We start from the raw sequence: 18,295 nt of genomic DNA on the forward strand, positions 1-18,295 counted from the left end.
TATTGATTTTTATAGGATAACTTGGTTCATTATTGTTTCCTGCCTTTTGGAAAATATATAGGAGACAGTACTGTATCCACATTTCTATCCATCTGTCCATCAACTTACAGTTTCATTTCTGATTTATAACTTTAAAGCCATTTGCAAGGAGCAAATCAAACTCAGTGTACTAGTACAGCATCCTTAGAGAATCTGTGACATGCTCTGTCGGAGTTCCTGTCTTTAAGGTCAGTTCATCATTGGTTCAATATTTTAAGTTTTCCATCATCCACAAACACTACAAATTTAAAACCATTTGACTTTCTATGCTTAGGCCCAAAAGAAGAAAATATGTTTCCTGTTGTACTCAGATTTTAAAAATAGGGTAGTTAGGTATATATATATATATATATATATATATATATATATATATATATATATATATATTATAATGATCAGTATATATAATGTACTAAATATAATGTACTAAATGCTTCAAGTACTGGGCTAAACTGGCTCAGTCAGATGCACAAATAAATTTAATTTTTAGGAATTGAAAAAAGATTAAACTTTTTAAATTTAATCTTTTACAAAAATATATACATTATCATGATTATGCATATAATATACTAAGCACTTAAAGTATTGGGCAAAATTAACTCAGATGTACAAATCAGTTTTGGAATTATTTTAATTAAATTTTATTTATTAACCCGGGGGGTAAAGCGCTAGGGTCAGCACTGAAAAATGGGAATGGTCGGCTGACTGGTAACACATTTTTATGTGCCTTATACATCATTATTAGAATGGTTGTCTGACTGGTAACACATTTTTGTGTGCCTTGTACATCATTATTAGAATGGTATGTTACAGATCATCTAGAGCCTGCTATCTTCATTGTCATTGCTCTGTGTTTTTTGTTTTCCCTCGCAATTTCCATTCCATTTCTTAACTTTAAAATCTTATAAGATTAGAAATCAGACTTATTATACTTGTACATCACCACTTGATGGTGTGATGTGTAACCACATTGGGGGTTCTATCATCAAGGTCATGGCTGTGGGTCATATTTCCATTACAATTTCCCTTTTGCACTTTAGAGCTTTCTTTATTATGAAACAACAAAATTGAAACAGATGAAAGTTTAGTTCTAATAGTCAGATGACAGAAAACAGGATTCATTCATTATCAACAGGATGCAATGCCTGACTGCTTTCGTGCCACTAATACTTACTGGTGTAATTGATAACTTTTATATTTACTTCCTTACACATGATTTACCATGTACATTTATTTAAGTGGAATTTTTCTTAACCAGTTTTTACTCAAAATATTGAACTTGAGACAAAAAAATTTACTAAACAAGAATTGTTTTTTTCTTTATGAAATTTCACCATAAAATGTCTGTTGAAAATGTAAATTTTGTTTTGAAACAGCCCCTGTAACATTTGCATGACAGCAAATGCACACGCGTTTTCATACCATATTGCTTGTCTCAATTTCCTTGTTGCCGATAAAACATTACTGTAACTATTCATAGATAACATTCGGAAGCATTAAAAATGGCACATGAATAAACTAAAACCATCTTTCCAACTGAATTAAAACCCACCAACATGTGAGTGCATCTATTTTTAGAAGGAGGACTTCCTTATTGTGACCACGGATATTTTGGCTTTGTTACAACAGTCCATTGATAGGATTGCAAATTTATGGTTTAACTAATTGTCTGCTTACATGTAGTGACTTAAGACATTGGTTAAATAGTATTTGCTTCACAGCTCTTTTCCTGTATTTTCCCAAAAATGAGTGAAACATTCTTTGACCTTAGAACTCTTCTCAGTTTTCATAACAAGGCATTGTCCCATACGTTTTTTACCTTTGCATTTTTGTGCTAAATCTTCAGTAACTTAATATTTAGACTTTGCTTTCTATGAATTGAATATTTCCTTAATATTTTTGCCCAAATGTTCACGAAAACACACAACCAAACAGATTGGTACTTCCCAGATGCAGCAATGTCCTTCATTATTTCTCCCTGCCAGGTTCACTTAAGGTCTCAAACACATTGAATGAGCAAAATAACTCACAAGTGGCAGCTAAAATCTTCAGGTCACAGAGTCTATTTTTAAAACACAAATTGCTATTTACATACCAATGTTTAAGTTTCAAAACACAAATTTGTATTTTTTTTAATCATCAAATGATAACTTGTAGAAATCTTCCAGTGATAGTTGCTATAACCAGTGACATATACTAACCTCTGGTTAAGCTTACTCAGGAAAGGGTTAATGGTCAATCAGCTATCAAACCAAATGCATCTGAATCTACAAAGAGCTTGTTTGTCAGCACAAGTTTGCTACTTCTCCTAAACTACATGGATGATTGCCACACAATTTTACACACACATTCATCCTTTAGTCTAGTTGGTCCTAGATGAATATGGTGCTGCTCAGGCAACCAGTATGTCCACCATCATAAAAATTTTGTTATTGCAACTGAATGGATTGTTATATCAGCATGTGGTTTCACTAAAAGACTTATGATGTCTGGTTAGTCCTAAATGAAAATGGTTCTGATCTGATGTCCAGTATGGCCATCATGGCAGCCATTTTGAAAATCTTGTTTCTCCTTCTGCATGGATGGTCATTATCAACATGGGATATTCACTAAAATACTTAAGATGTGGACTGTAGTTGGTCCTAAATAAAAATGGTGTTGATCTGAAGGCTAATAAGGCCTCCAATGCAACCATCTTGAAAGGTTTCTTATTGCAACCCATGCTGAACAGAAAGTTATAGTGAGGTTGGGTTTTCACCAGAAGATTTCTTATGATGTCCATTTGGTCTTAAATGAACATGGTGTCAGCCTGACATCCAGTATGACTGCCAAGGCAGCTGTCTTGAAAATCTTGTTATTATGATTACTCCTGAATTTATGGTCATATCAACATGGAATTTTCTTTAAAAGACTTCAAATGATGTTAAGTTACTCATAATAAAAATGATGCTAATCTGACATCTAATATGACCGCTGCAACAGCACATATAAAAAATCCTTTTACTGCTACACCTTAATGGATGGTCATATTGACATGTGGTTTTCACCAAAATACTTTCAGTGATGTCTACTTTGTCCTTGATGACAATGGTGCTGATTTGAAATTAATATGTCTGCTACAGTGGCCATCTTGAAAAAGTTATCACTACTTTTCTTGAATGAATGGTTGTATCATAATGGGGTTTTCACTAAAAGACTTGTAAAGATTTGTTGATCTTAAATTAAAATGGTGCCAAAGTGATGTCCAGTATGTGGCCATCTTGAAATAAAAGTCATTGTGACTTTGGGTTTTCATTAGAAGAGTTCTTATGGTGTCTGCTTGGTTCCAAATGAAATGACATCCTGAATATGGTCAAGGTATCTTGAAATTATTGGTCTCTACTCATTAATGGATGGCTATGTCAGCATCAGGTTTCACTAGTATACTTCTCATGATACCTAATTGGTTCTAAATGAAAATATTGCCAGTCATATATCCAGTAAGGCTGATATGACAGCTGTCTTGAAATCTTGTTGTCACTACTCCCCTAGAATTGATAATAGGTTTAACTCAAAAACTTAATGTCTGCTTTTTTGTAAATGAACATGGTGCCAGTCTGATATCCAATATGTTCACCACAGCAGCTATATTGAAATGAGTTATCGCTGAAGAATATCAGAGACGGTTTCAGCACTAAGCAGTTAAAAGGTAGAAATGGAATGTTCTTGACTTCCTGTTAATTCTTTTCACCCAGTAGTGCATCCGTCTCTTCAAGGGATTCACATTCTTATAAAAGCTGCTTGTGTCTGACATTTGTTATTGTTGTTCAAGTATAACTTGTATTGAGCTAAGACTTGTTAATTTTGAAAGGAAAAAGATTCAAAATACTATTTTAATAGCAGTTATAAAGTACTAGTTACTGTTACATTGCTTTCCTTTTCTGGGACTCCTAGTCCCTAGTCCAGGCTAATTATTCCCTCCTCCAACTAATTTTGGATGGCGAGAATTAAAAAAAGACATGATCCCAATCTTACTCCTTAGTTGCATCCTTCAAAATATCTACCTCCAGCTACTGAGTTCATTATCTGGCTTGAATTTTCAGCCCCCCCCCCCTTCTAGTGCATCATTTTTGTTGGGATATCAGCAGAGTTCTGGGCTCTCACTCTAAAGGTCAGGAGAAAAATCTGCAGACTCCTTCACCTTCCCTAATAATTTGCATGCTCTCCTGCAGCTTAGTGCTTGTTGAGTCCTCATTTCAGAATTTGGTCAGATATCATGGATGACTTGTGGGTCCTTCATCTTAACTTTATAATAACTCTGTCTCCTGGGAACTCAGAACTTGGCTGTGGACTTAAATGCCATGGGAGACTTTACTTGTGTAATCTCCAATTTCTGCTTCTAGTAAACTTAATAATGCAGAATGACCTGATATCAGCTCAGATTCCCCTGGGATCTGGCTGGAATACTTAAGTCCCCATCTCCCACAAAAATCACACTCCTTTCTGAGCACAAACGCATAAGATTCAGGATTGGGAGCTCAGCTGGAGCCAGGGAGGGTAGTTCTTGAAGGATTTTGGTCTTGGCAAGAAATGACCTTTCATATTAACAACTGGGAAATGTGGGCTGCATGCCTAGCTGTACAGGGGTGTGTGTCAATCTCCAAGGCATCATTGTGTTATGTTCACGTCAGACAACACATCATTAGTAGCATACCTCTGGCATCAGGGAGGTACACCTGCTCCTTCTCTTTGTGCTGCAGAATTCTGGAAGACATATAATTGAGGCAAAATGAATATCTTGGCAGATATATGTCCAGATTCCAGGTGGTTCATTGTGGTTTTCATGGAATAGTCTCTGTACAAGCTCCCTCATTACATATCCATTACTAGATCAGAGGGCCTGGGTGGTAGGCTAAACAAAATACTTGACCATTATAGGATGAGCTCAGGAATTGCCGCAGAGAAGATACTGCCTCTGCGCTGTGAATGATCAAGATGGCTCATTTTCCCAGTTAGGACTTTAAGGTCTTATTTGTCTATCTCTATAATAATAAAAATAATAATGACCTTATTTAAAGAGAGGTATCCCAATTAGCTAAAAACTAACCTACCTTGAGGCCCTCATAGAAAGGAATTTATTTATTTTAGCTGCATCTCTGAAGTTACGGATATATTGGGTTTGGAAGAAGGAAATAGAGTGGGTATTTCTAATCTCAACTGGAATGCTATTCCAGAGCAGAGTTCCAGAGTATTGGAAACTTTTTTGAAAAATAATTCCTCCTTTGGTTTGGGAATTTTATACTGTTTGGTAGACATGGATAACAGGTGGGGAGTATTACCAAGTAGCCCATACTGGAATAGTGATTGTAAATATTCAGGAGCACAATTATGGGATATCCTGTACATTAATTTGGCTTTTCTCAAACAGATTTGGTCTTTAATAGGTAATATTTTTAACTTACCAGCCAAATGTTCCTTGCTTTCTTTCTGGATTGATATTAGCCCTAATACTCTTTCTTTGAAGATGTGCCAGCTTTGCTACGTTTTTATCATTTGAATTACCCCATACTGTATTACAGTAGTCTAAATAGGGTTGTATGTAACTGTTATAAAATAGTTTTCTGTGCCTTTCAGGGAGAAAATATCTTATCCTACTGAGAAGCCATAAACTTGAATTTACTTTTTTTACTGATATGTTTGATATGTTCAGTCCATGATAGGTAATTATCTACCAGAGCACTAAGTAGTCTGTCATGACAGACCATTTGCAGATTTGTATCCTTCGATGTCATATTTCATCCCTATCAAGATTTGTCGTTTTTTTTGCCATGTTGAGATAAGTAATATTTTAGTTTTACGAGTATTTAACTCCGTGCCGTTGCATGTGCACCAGTTTTCCAGTTTGTTACAAAGAAATTTCGAGTTCATGTTTTGTGTTTTAGATGTCTGATAATGTTGTGTTATCTGCATAGAGATCTGTAGATGATATTGAGTCTCTTAGTAAAAGTGGTAGGTCATTAATAAATAAAATAAATAGTAATGGGCCTAGAATTTACCCTTGTGGTACTCCATGTCTAATTGTTCCAGGTTCAGACAAACCATTACATGTATTTATGTAAACATGTTGTGTTCTTTCACTTAAGTATGAAGTAAACCATCTGATTGTTCTTTCATCACATTGGTAGATTTTCAGTTTCTTCAAAAGGATTTCATGATCCACCATGTCAAAAGCTTTCCTGAAATCTACAAACACAGTTCCTATTATTCTACCTTGGTCAAGTGCTTGAAGCCATTTATCAGTTAGGGAGATCAAGGCAGTCTCACAGGAATGGTTCTGTCTAAAGCCTGATTGATTAGGGTGTAACAGCAAGTGTTTGGTTAAATATGACATGAATGAGTCATGGACATGTTTTTCAATCAATTTTGACGAGTTTGGTAGTATTGAGATTGGTCGGTAGTTATCAGTGTCATCCTTAGAACCAGATTTGTGAATAGGAGTTACTTTTGCAGTTTTCCATATTTTTGGGACAGATGAGGTTGCAATACTTAAATTGATTATGAATGTTATGCTTTCTACAATAGCAGAGGCAGAAGATTTAATGAGTCATGGACCAATCTGATCAAGTCCTGTAGCTTTCTTGGTATCAACTTCACTGAGACATTTTTTTATCAAAGTCTTTTGATAATGGTGGGATAGAGAAACATACCTGCTTAGAGATTTTGCTGCTGCAGAACTTTTTCAATTCATTAAAGTTGTTTTCTGTCACTGGTTCTTTTAACTTTGTGGTAATTTTGGTGAAAAAAATCATTGAAAACATTTGCAATGCCAGTGTCATCAGTGACTATGGTGTCATTTACCAGAAGTGAGTGAATTTTATTTGTCTGATCTTTGTGTGTTCCTCCAGTGAGTTCATTGAAGACTTTCCAGATGGAGTTTGTATTGCTCTTTTTGTTTTCAAACAATGATTGATAGTAAGTTTTTTTTAGCTTTTCTAATCATACTTGTTATTTTATTTCTCCATACTTTATATTGTGCATGGTTTCCCATAGCCATGAATTGGTCTGGTGTTTTCAAAGCATCTTGGATTTCAGTAGTAAGCCAGTTAGGTTGAATTTCAGTCTTTACTCGATGTACTTTCACTGGTGCATGCTTAGAGACTACATCCATGAATAAATCAGTCCACACCCTCAGAGCTTCATCTATGTCATCCAAATTTTGGATCATATTCCATGGAACTTTATAAAGGTCAATGAGAAATTGTTCTTCATTAAAATTTGTGAATGATCTGTAAGTGATCATTTTGTGTGTATTTTTCTTATTTTTCTTGCATTTAACCTTTCTTGTCAAAAATGTAGGATAGTGGTCACTAAGACCAACATTCAGTACATTAACACAAGCCACATTGTCTGATAGGTCGGTATATGTGATCAATAAGAGTGCTTGATTTTTCTGTTACCCTTGTGGGCTCATTTACCAGCTGGACTAGGCCTAATGATTCAATAAATTCCATCCAGTTGTTCCTTATTTGAGTATTGAGAAGGTCCTTATTTATATCTCCAAGTCCTGTGCAAGAACATTTTCCATTTGTTTGAAAAAGTTATCATTCGAAATTGCTTTGGAGGAAGGTGGTCTATAAATGAAACCAACTAGGAATGATTTTGCATTATTTTGAAAAATTTCCACCCAGATACTCTCAATTTCATGTGACTCCAAGTCAAGTCATCTTTCTGCATTTACATCTTCTCTAATGTATGCAACAATACCTTCCCCTGCTGTCTCTCTGTCCCTGCCCAATAGTTTATGGTAGCCTTGACAGTGAAATAGATCATGATAAGGAGAAAGAAGGGTCAGAATTGGTTCTGCTTTTGAGATTTTTTTTTGGGTATTTCAGTGTGCACCATTTCCAGATGGACTGTCCTCATTATCAAGACAGCTTATCACTCCCTCACTGAGAGGGACCTTACTTTCATGAGAATTAAAGCCCATGAAGTTTGGGTTAGTGCTACATCATGGTCCTACTTGAATCACTCCTCTTTGGAGGATGTCATGAGAGCCTCCTTCTAGTGGCCTTGTACCAACTTTTCTTCCATTTACCTTTGATCTCTGGCACACAAGAGAAAAGGCATTTTTTCATTGGGTCTTAGAGTAATGGCACAGCATGTGGTCCTTTCTTTTACCTGCCTACTGCTGTAGTAAATACATAAGGGTATGTACACTTGTTTTTTATCAGTGTTATTGAGAGCATCAGCCTCCCTCCTAACTGGTAAATTCAGCAATGCAATAATAGCAGGTAATGTATTACTGCTAGTAAATTGTAGGTTTAATTGTAATAATATAATACTTACCTGCTACTGTTGCAAAGATTCCCTTCTCCTGCCCCACTCTTATGTCCTAAGGAGTCAGAGTGAGATCATTATTCTTTTCAATTCTTGCTCGCCAGTTTTATGTGGAGGAGGGAATTAATTAGATTAGACTGGGAACTCAAAGTCCTAGAAAAAGAAAGTATTTTAGTAGCAGCAGGTAAGTATTACTTAATTAAAACTAGTTTTACTACCCCATGCCCCTAAAAGTTTCAATTGCCATATGTTTTTAAATGCTGTTTAAAATTCTAGTAAAATCAAAATTAAAATAGATTATAGATTTTCCATGCATGGGATTGACTGTATGCAGTTGATTGGTTTGGTGTCTAGGGAGAAAATGGTGGACATAGAGTCTGAACTCTTGTGTGAGCTGGTGTCAAATAAAAAAGTAAAATCAATCTTCAGACAGCATTTTTCATTGAAATTCCTATTATTAAAAATGAGAAAGATAACTTTTACCATTTCTTGGAAATTTAATCTGGAGTTGAAGTTGATGGGTGGGACAGGAAACTTGATCACCAGCAGTTGCGAAAATCATATGACCATAGCTTGAAATGCAGACAGATTTTAGAAGATGCATATAAAAGATAAATTTGATAATGCTTGACATATAGGAAAAACCGATGTAAATGTTAAAATAGTAGATCCACTGATTTTCCTGCTATATTTTATGGCAAAATATTTCCATTTTTGAAGAATTGAACAAGTGGGTCTCTCTCACTCTCACTCTCTCTCTCTCTCTCTCTCTCATCCATCCTATCTTGATCTGTCTGTCTAGGTGTCTTTATGACTGACTGACCTTTGTTTCTTTCTTTTTTATTTCTTTTTTAATTGCTTGATGATTTTACATTTCATGTTTTACAACAGAGAATCACTGGGATGTACCGAGTGCTTACCAACAGTTCCAGAATGACCAGCTTCAGAAAAGAGGATATCATCTAAAACAAAAGGTGGAACCACCTAAAGGTTCTGCTTACCAAAAGACAATGTCACACACATCCCACCCAGTTACAGATTTCACCAATGGAATTGGTCAGATCCTTATTGGAACAGGGCCAGTTGTCCCAGGGATTGTTCCTCATCCCATCACACAAGGACCCTCCACTATTCCTCGCTTTCCAGTGCAGCTTCAAATTAACAACCAGTCAAAGGCAGTGGAACGACCAAAAGAGAGGATTATTCCAATAGAGGTAGGTGTCATTTGTGGAGCAGAACATTTCCCTTTACAATTGATGTGTACGGGTAAATTAGTGTATTTGAGATGTTAAGCAAAAAAGCTTTGCTTAACCATTATGCCTATTGATTTTTCAAAGTCTGAAATTTTTTATTTACTTTGCAAGGTTGCAAGTTACGCATTTTTATGTCATGTCCATGATCATCCGGAAAGTATTATTACTATTTTTACAAAAATGAATATTCATCTCTAAAGCTCAGACATGATTTTTCTCCGTTTTGAAGCGGAATTCAGCTTTTCTCCTGACATGAATCAGATATTTCTTGATATAGTCCATTTTTGATATCATCTCCAATCCAGTTTTTAAAAAAATAGTCTGTCCAGTCCGATTCCGCAACAATCCTTGCAAATTATTTGTTCCATGTATTAGTTAGCACATGACTCTCGTAAAGGGTATTCTGATCGGTTAAAGGTTTAAATTCATCAACATGGCATCCTGAGTTGTTGAAAGAGAGCATGACACAAAACGTTTAGATAAAGGTTTTAAAAAAGCATGAGAATGGCTGGAGCGAAAACTTTACTAAGATTTAGTTGGTCAGTTTATAAGAAAACTGAATGCTAGAGGACTTTCATATTGTGACCTCGGCAAGAAAGATCTGATCTATGGTAATTGCAGTTGGAAGAGTTTGGAACAGCACCTACAAAAGAAGCTGCATATGGAAAAATCAAAGCTCAGAAGGCATCTGGAAAAGGTACAGTTAATTACTATAAGAAGAAAGATTTCTTGCATGAGAGAACAGATGTAGCCCTCTGGCAGAATATGCATGTCGCCAATATGAGCACCAGCTTGAAAGGAAAAAGGCTGTCATTGAGAAGGAAAAGAAGCGATTACACATTGAGCGAACAAAAAGTCAGTGGTGACATAAAGGAAGGCTAAAGAAATCTTTGCCAAAGCCACAAAAAGAGCTTGACTGGCATATCAACAGGTTGTGTCCCATGTAGAAAAAAGACAAGTGAATGTATGGGATTATTTGTATATAGCTGATGTACTTGGGTGTTTATTTTACAGATTTGTCATAAAAAAAGAGAAGTATAATATATTTGCTGCAAAAATTGACAAATTATTGACTAAATTATGACATGAACACCGACATGCACACAAAATAACTACAGCATCAATAGTATTGGAGAACAAATTCATGAGACTATAAATATTGTGAAATTATTGAAGTAGAACATTTTTGGTAAGTTTAGTACTTTTTCAGATGATTATTTTGGTTTATTTTATGATCACAAGTTGCACCAGGAGAGTTGTTTTATGAGTGTAAAATACGTTTTGGCCAGGGGTCTTCCTTGAAACCCATTGGGGGAGGATCCCCAAACCCCCCATAAAACTTATTCAGCTTTTTTTTTTTATATGAAAGGCCAAAATCATGTCTAAAAGCTGACCACCTCCCAGTTTATACCAGTCCTCAAAGTCAGTAAGTGACTTTTCTGGAATTGAATGAAGTTATTGATGGAACATAGGTATGACTGAGCATGGCCTTGGGGCCTGTTAGTTTGAACATTGGGGTAATTTCAATTCTGGTAAGAGGCACAAATGATCTCTGTCATTTAAGTGAACTGGACAAGTCAGATATTGATCAATCCAAGCATTTCATCCATTGGGGCATGATCAGTCTCAACCTTTTTCATCTCTATTGCATGCACATGGTGCAGATTATCTAACTTGTGAAGTCAGTTTCTGAGAGGGAGTGGATTACAGCAAAAGAGTTGCTGCAACTTCTCAGTTTGCTCAACATAACCATGGTTTTGATTCTCCTTGTCAGTCTTTATATGCGCCCTTTGCAAATGACCCTGCTGGCCAGGGGACACCTCTTTTCAGGTCAGCTTGATCAGGAAGTCAGAAACACAAAGTTATATTATTTCTATAATCACTGATATTTTGAGTGTTGGCTCACAGCAGGAATTCATCTGGAAATGTTAGTTCATTTGGTTGGAGATCCCAGCTGCTACCATGCAGCAAGCTGAATGTCCTAGCAGACTCGCTGTCAAGAAGGGGCCAGGTCCTTCCTACTGAGTGGTCCATTACTCGATTATATTTTATTGGATTTCACTTTTTGGGTGTGTCCAATGATAGATCTTTTGCAACAAGGTGGAAACATAAATGGCACATGTTTGTCTCTCTGCTTTTTGTTCTTTATAATGCCAAGGAAATGGGCCCAGGAGCAAGCATTATGTTATAGTTTTTACCCTGCATCCATCAAGAAAATACCAGTGAGTAATTTTACCCAAAAATTATGTTGAATGTGAATCTGTTGTACATGAAAAATGGACAAAAACAGACAGCATACCAGTCAACTCCCTTTTGAAATTAAATGTAAAAAAGACAGAATACCAAGCCTAATTAAAAAACGCAATTTAAAAGTAGAGTGAAATTTGTCAGTCTGAATGGACTATGGCATTGATGGACTTAAAACCCTAATACAGCATTATGGAATAAATGAGAGAATCTGCATAGTAGTCACCAGTGCACTAATTCAGGAAAGGGAATCTTTGGCACAGCTAATGTTAATAAAATATCTTATTTTGCAGCAGAGATATCCAAGAGACAATACCATCCAAACCATTATGTTTTTGGTGTATTCATTATACTTTTTTCACCAAATTATGTTTAATGCTTGCATGCATATGGAATAAAAAAATTTTACATGAAAAAATAAAAATAAAGCCAGAAAGGTGCTTTTTTCATTTTTATTATCATTGCTTCAATATTCTTAAAAAGATGACTGCTGCATAAGAATAGCCTAGGAGAATTTTCCTTGTTTGCTATTTATAGCAACTGTATGTAACCCATTTCCAAGAAAACAGACAGATTACTTCAGTATGAACTTTGCCTCACAGATTCATTGTATTGATAAGCTAGTTAGTTGTTGTTGTTGTTGTTGTTGTGGGGTTTAACGCCATTTTTCAGCACGATAGGATAAGCTAGTTAGTGGACTAGACCATGATTTTAAAGAAATGGTGCCAGATGTTTGGTGAAACTCTTGATGGTGTTTGTTGTGGATGTTATATGATGGAAAATGTTAGAGCAGATGTATTTTTTCAAACATCAAAACATACCACAATAGAAAAAAAGGACAAATCAATACCACTTTACAGACTTGAAAAGAAGAATATGAGTGAATTGTAATGCAGCATTTTGAGCACATGATCATGTTAATTGGAGAATTTCATTTCATGATCTGTTATGTGTTTAGGCTCTTACAAAAGTAACAAGAAAAAGTGAAGACAACAAGCTTTGTAAAATATTAACAAATAATTTATTTCCCAAGAAAAACAAGGTAAAAATGAGAAAAAGAACTTAGGGTTTTATGAATCCAATCCAAAAATAATTCAAGAATTAAAAAAATAGAAGTTCTATTATTAAAAAGTCCTAAATGAATCTGAGTTTGGGTCCTAATGAAATCCAAAATGGAAGACAATTAATTCAGTTGTAACCTGTGAAGTGCTGCAGTGTCAACAGTCTCTTGTTGAATCATAGAAAATATCATTCCAGTTTTTGAATCCTGTGTAAATTTCGATAACTGTCTTTGTCCAAGAATTAATTTAGAGAACTGGTATTTCCAGGGAAAAATAATCTAAAAATCCAAATAATTCTAAGAAAATAAAATAATTAGCCCAGAACTGGTCACAACATAAAACACTTTAACTTCACAAGTGTTAAGGCAAGAATGGCTATTCTTTCTCAAAACATTAGTAATAAATCTAACTACAGCGCAAAACAGATTCCTGGAAGGAGATCAAGAGTTCATCTTTCTGGGAAAACTAAATGTTTGTAACAATAAACACGTTATTTGTCATGTACTCCAAGTATGGCCTCGATTCCACTTTATGAATCTTACTCTGAGAAAGATTTTTTTTTTTCTTCAATTGTTTACTTCAGCTCTTACTGGTTCTGAATCAAGGTTAGGGAATAGGTCAGCATTAGATACAAAGTTTCTGTTATTAGTTGTTTACTTTCAAAAATTAAAAAAATCTGTCAGAACTGAACTGTATTTCAGTAAATAAGGTTACATTACAATAGCATGTAATGGAATTTTAAAAATTCTAAACAAACAAACAATGAAATTAACTCAGATATACATAACAGATCATTCAGCAAATGTTGCACAAGTAGACAAGTTAAAGTGACTGCTAAATATAAATAATTTTCAGTATATTTTGTGATGGAATTCTGGTTCTTATCCATTTGGATTTTGTCCTTTGTGACAAGAATTTTGACCACCTGCAGAACCAGGTAGTAGTAAGAATTCATCTTTTTCATACATGCTGTACTTCTGGCATGTAATATACTGTATAGATTATTACTCTTTCTCAATCCAAATTATGCTTTTTTTGGTCACTTATGCCAGCAATAATTATGTTTAAAGTTCGCAGGGGTTGGCATGTATGAACTGTGGAAAATTGTACATAATGATCATAAAGAATAGTTTCCCAACTTGTTCAAGCTAGCTAAGCAAGCTTTTCAAATGACCCTTTAGACAGCAGACTGTGAAATGATTTGTCAGCACAAAACAATATTTATACACAGATAAGGAACAGTTAACCTGAGAAATAATCAACAAATTAATGTCTGTACAGCTGTAGGAGTTTTGATTTCAGTAGTGTTTTACCACAATGGAGCAAGTAGAAAAAGAGATGAATATTTCAGTGTTAAGTAAATATTGAACAATGGCCATTTGCCCCAATTTTTTCCTTATCCCCCTTATTTGTTGACAAGGGGTGAGCTCCCACTTTTGTATGTTTGCTAATTCATATTTCATTTCTTTTTTGTTGATTAATGTTTTAGTCTAATATTGATTAATTGTGTTTCTTTATATGCACTGTAGGTTGATGGGTCAGCTTTGCGGAGTACAGGTAGACTTGAAAGACAAAATGCAGTGATGAAAGAGGAACCGGTGCAACCCAAAATACGACCAGAACCATCTACTGTCAAACCCACTGCTCCTGCCTCCCCCTCCGCTAACACCTCATTGTCCACTATTCAAAAACCTTCAGAAGGTTCCGAAAGTAAGTGTACTTGTTTACCAAATAAAGTAAATATCAACAGTAGTGTGGCAGTTTATGTTGGTATATTCAGTGTACAAAGCCATCTCAAATCCAGAATATTTCAGTTATTTCTACCACCACTAGCACGTATTCCACATGAGTATCATTTTTGTGTTATAACTTAAATCCCAGAACCATCTTGACTTGTCTTATTTTATCATCCTCCATGTACCATATGATCATGTATCACTGATGATGAAATTAATTAGATGTAAAGGCTAATTTTTTTAAAATTTATGATTCACACTTATTTTGAAATGGATGGTGCTGGATCTGAATTTCAATTCCCTTCTTTTGCCAGGTCAGCAATGTAGTTGACAATTTGTACATAACTGACAAAGCTTTGTCCTTTTGTATGCAATTTTTGGCTTGATCTGTGATTGAATAGCCATAATCTGCAAACCAAGGTTACGTGAGAAAATATATTTGTTATTTTTGGTTGGTCATAATCACAGAGCTGTTTACTACTATGATTTCAACCAAGTTTCTACAGATCATTTCACTGAAATGTGGTTTAGGATGTTAATTTATGCCACATCGCTTTTTCTGCCAAAGACTCATTATAGATTTCAGAACAAGAAAATTAATTTTAATGATTTGCGATAACATATCTGTTTTCTTTTAGCTCCAAGGTTGAAAAGAGGGATTTCCAAGATTTCTCAGAATGTGCCATTGGTGGATGAGACACGGACAAATCTCTTTCATGACATTGCTGAGGACAGCCATGACCATATGTATATTCAGACATTTATCCTACCAGACCTGACTTCATATACTGAAGACTTTAGAGCATTTCTGGAAAAAGATCTGATTGAGACTTCCACTCTGATATCTTTGGAACAAGCAGGTAATTCTCTCTGTATATTTCATCCGAGTATGGCCACCATATCATTCATCTTATTACTACTTCTTTTGAATGGGAAGCCATATTGATGTAGTGTTCTCACCAAAAACACTTCTTATGAAGTCTGGCTAGTCCTAAATGAAAATGGTGCCAGTCTAAATATCTGACAGCCATATTGATGTAGTGTTCTCACCAAAAACACTTCTTATGAAGCCTGGCTAGTCCTAAATGAAAATGGTGCCAGTCTAAATATCTGATAGCCATATTGATATAGTGTTCTTACTAAAAACACTTCTTATGAAGTCTGGCTAGTCCTAAATGAAAATGGTGCCAGTCTAAATATCTGATAGCCATATTGATATAGTATTCTTACCAAAAACACTTCTTATGAAGTCTGGCTAGTCCTAAATGAAAATGGTGCCAGTCTAAATATCTGACAGCCATATTGATATAGTGTTCTTACTAAAAACACTTCTTATGAAGTCTGGCTAGTCCTAAATGAAAATGGTGCCAGTCTAAATATCTGATAGCCATATTAACCATTGGTCCTCTTTAAGATTTATTTTGTATATTGTTGGTCCTAAATTTAAATGATGCTGATCTGATGTCCATCTTATGGCAGCCATCTTGAAAATCTTGTTTCACTATTCCTCTTAAATGGAAAGTCATTTCACCAGTAGACTTTTTAATGATAAGTAGTTGGTTCTGAATGACAGTGGTGCCTAATCAATCAGCCAATATGGCGGCCATGATGGCTGTCTTGTACATCTTGTTGTCACTACTCCATCTGAATGGATAATCTTTTTGACATGGGGTGTTTATCAAAAGACTTCTAATGATGTCTGATTTGTTCTAAATGATTTTTTTAATTGCAGAAGAATATCAGAGATGGTTTCAACTCTCAGCATTTGAAAGGAAGAAAGTGACTCTTTTTTTAAAATAATTTTTGTATAGTGTGCATTGTTATAATCTTGTAATTTATTGCAGGACGGCTGAACTGGTGGGCTGAGATGGGATTGTGTCAGAGACTTCTCCCCATGGCCACAACAGGTGATGGAAACTGCCTGCTGCATGCGGCATCATTAGGTATGTTTTCTTTCTGAAATACTGAGTTTGCTTTGAACTTTGAAGAACTTAGAACATTCCAGCCTCCTAAATGGTTACATAACATGACTATTAACCTCCTTCGTCTTGCCTGTGTATTATTTTACCAGATATAATGTTGGCCTTATATGATTATCAATTCCAACCAGCCACTTCTTTCAAGCATTTAGAACTATCCCATCCACTTGTTGACTGCCTGGTTATTCAGTCTTACTTCAGTGTTCATTTGACTTTTTAAACGAAGGGCATAGCAGTTTTATTCCCAGTATTATGAAATGAAATTGTAATCCTAAAATTTGGGGTACAAGACAGAATTTGTGGCAATATCTGCCATTAAGAGTGTTCAGGGTACAATGTTGCTATATGCAGAGACACCAATGACTCACTTTTAACCTGATATTATGCAATTACAGTCATCTGTCAGATTCCAGTTTTCCCATCATATAAAACTATATACAGGCATCATAGCAAACCACAACTTAGATGTCAGTACATCTAGATCACAGAAATGCTTGTAATGTCCGAGTGTAAGTTGTTTGTGAAAGTGTTCCTAATTACTTGCATCACAAAACCATTTACTATTGACCAGTCAAAAGTCATGTCATCTTAATGCTCCAATTAGATCATGAAACAAAAGGTGACCTTTGTATATTATATGTCTCTGAAAAGATCCTGCCTTACCAAAATTCACATTATCCACCTCACATTATCCAAAGAGCAAATCACCTTATGGAATGGCTTTTTTATACATCGTATGTCAGATATAGTCTGTCTGTCAACAGTTGCTTGTGAACACTGACAGGAAGATTCATTTCTCTGCAGAATTTCATCAGATTTGGTATATAAGTTTATATAATCAAGACCACAGATGAATTTGATTATGAGTAACATCTACACATTAATGAGCCTGATCTTGTGAACATAGAGGTCATATTTCTCTATAGAGGTCATATTTCTAAACAGATTTTTTTGAGAACTGGTATGTAAGCTTATTTTGTCAATATCTCAGATGTGTTCAGTAGGAGTTACATACATTCATATTAATGAGTGTATTACTCTTCTTGCATGTGATTGGTTGAGTTTGTTAACACTAGGGATTCTGTTATGGATCAGGTTTAGTATTTAAATATGTGTGTTTCTGGTCATCCAACCATCTCTGTTTCTCATTGCTGACCCTAGAACATTTTTCCTCAGTGGATTAAAGAAAAATAATTTAAAAAATCACCCCAAAAATGACATTAAATATATGTATATGTTTAAGAAAAAACAACTGCCTACCCTAATTTTAAAACCATTGCAACAAAAAGTACTTGGGGTGGGGGCTTAATCTTATATCATCAGGAATATGGATAAGTTCAGTATGAGTGTCATGTACTCTCATTAATGAGTGTATTATTATTCTTGAATGTGACTGGCTGAATTTCTAAACATGATAGGAATCATATTTTTTAAATCAGATTTAGTATCAGGAGCTTGGATGAGATCAGTATGAGTGACATCAATACATCTTCATGTGGTGATCTTGGATGAGTTCAGTATTTGTGACATCCATACAGCTTTATGTGGTGATCTTGGATGAGTTCAGTATTTGTGACATCCATACAGCTTTATGTGGTGATCTTGGATGAGTTCAGTATTTGTGACATCCATACATCTTTATGTGGTGATCTTGGATGAGTTCA

The 18,295-nt window shown here is 35.1% G+C and overlaps 1 protein-coding gene across 3 annotated transcripts in view; it reads left to right on the top strand.

The window, feature by feature from the left end:
- The window catches only part of LOC149800687 (uncharacterized), a 121,397-nt gene that overhangs the window by 68,696 nt on the left and 34,406 nt on the right, over nucleotides 1–18,295 (top strand). For all 3 annotated transcript variants that reach the window (XM_089954721.1, XM_089954722.1, XM_089954723.1), the window contains 4 exons: nucleotides 9,247–9,569; nucleotides 14,446–14,626; nucleotides 15,291–15,512; nucleotides 16,497–16,595. In XM_089954721.1, the coding sequence (XP_089810847.1) occupies nucleotides 9,247–9,569; nucleotides 14,446–14,626; nucleotides 15,291–15,512; nucleotides 16,497–16,595 (825 nt within the window). The remainder of the gene's footprint in view (nucleotides 1–9,246; nucleotides 9,570–14,445; nucleotides 14,627–15,290; nucleotides 15,513–16,496; nucleotides 16,596–18,295) is intronic.

Source organism: Sinohyriopsis cumingii, chromosome 4 (assembly GCF_028554795.1).
Source record: "Sinohyriopsis cumingii isolate HCF-2022 chromosome 4, ASM2855479v2, whole genome shotgun sequence".
In the NCBI taxonomy this organism is placed as follows: domain Eukaryota; kingdom Metazoa; phylum Mollusca; class Bivalvia; order Unionida; family Unionidae; genus Sinohyriopsis; species Sinohyriopsis cumingii.